Source organism: Rhagoletis pomonella, unplaced genomic scaffold (genome assembly GCF_013731165.1).
Source record: "Rhagoletis pomonella isolate Grant_MI unplaced genomic scaffold, Rhpom_1.0 Rhpom_scaffold_00009, whole genome shotgun sequence".
Lineage (NCBI taxonomy): Eukaryota > Metazoa > Arthropoda > Insecta > Diptera > Tephritidae > Rhagoletis > Rhagoletis pomonella.
The window spans coordinates 23,770,183-23,771,365 of NW_023458563.1; the positions used below are offsets into that span (position 1 = coordinate 23,770,183).

Genomic DNA, 1,183 nt, shown 5'->3' on the forward strand with positions numbered 1-1,183 from the left:
GTGGTGGATGTGATCTTTCTCAGTACTACTGAAATTGACTTTGATTTACTTCGCTTGACATTCCTCAGATTTAACAGTAACGTTTTCAGTAATATTGTGATTTGGCCATTCACTTGCTGGTAAGCTCAGCCAAGATGGTCCGCGCCACCATAACTGATATCGCGCTAGTTTCAGTGAACTTAGTCCTCGACTAGAACAATCAGCCGGATTATCCTCTGATGCAACGTATCGCCACTGACCTTCCTCCGAAACTTCCAAAATTTTATTGATACGATTAGATACGAAAATTTTCCAACGATTGGGATCTCCACGAATCCATCCCAAAACAATCATTGAATCCGTCCAAAAATGTATGCGTGAATTATCGATAGGAAGGCGCAGGTGTCTCTGCAAAAACTGAACAAGCCTTGCTGCAAGAAGCGCTCCACATAACTCCGCTCGTGGGATAGTAATTTTCGGTTTAATGGGGGCAACCTTGCACTTCGCCAGTAGTAGACTGGTGCACCATTTTCCGCCATCATCGCGCGCTCGTAGATAGGCTGTTGCTGAATATGCAAGTGTAGACGCGTCGCAGAATACGTGTAGCTCTTTAGCCGGATTAGTGGCACCAGTATCCAACCAGCGTGGAAGACGTATTTGGGAGATATTAGGTAGCTCCTCTATAAACCGCTTCCAAGGAGTTTGTATATCGCCTGGCACTGGTGTATCCCAGCCAAGTTTCAATGACCATAATTGTTGCATGATGATTTCCCCTGTAACTATTACCGGATTAACCCAGCCGAGCGGATCGAATAAACGCGCTGTAGTTGACAAAATGCTCCGTTTTGTGGCGCCACCACTTGGAAGTTTAAAATTTAGATTGAATTCGAAATTGTCAGTCGCTGGGTTCCATGATAGGCCCAAAGTTTTTATGGTTTCCTTTGCGTTGAGGTGCAACACACCATGTGTTGCCTTGTGTTCTGTTGGAATGTTTTCGAGCAGCTTCGGATTGTTGGCCGCCCATTTGCGAAGTTGAAATGTACCGCTATGTAGCATGGCTATTATTTGGCGTTGAAGTTCCTGCGCCCTTTCAATAGATTCTCCCCCCGATAAAATATCGTCTACGTACATCTCATATTTTATCACATCCACCGCTTAGGGATACTTTATTCCTTCATCGTTAGCTAGCTGATGCATTGTGCGT

General features: G+C 44.8%; 1 protein-coding gene across 1 annotated transcript; it reads right to left on the minus strand.

The window, feature by feature from the left end:
* Positions 1-45: 45 nt before the first annotated feature.
* On the minus strand, positions 46-1,110 carry LOC118745448. The gene has a single exon (XM_036478900.1). It carries the CDS (start codon positions 1,108-1,110, stop codon positions 46-48), a length of 1,065 nt encoding a protein of 354 aa, XP_036334793.1.
* Positions 1,111-1,183: the final 73 nt, after the last annotated feature.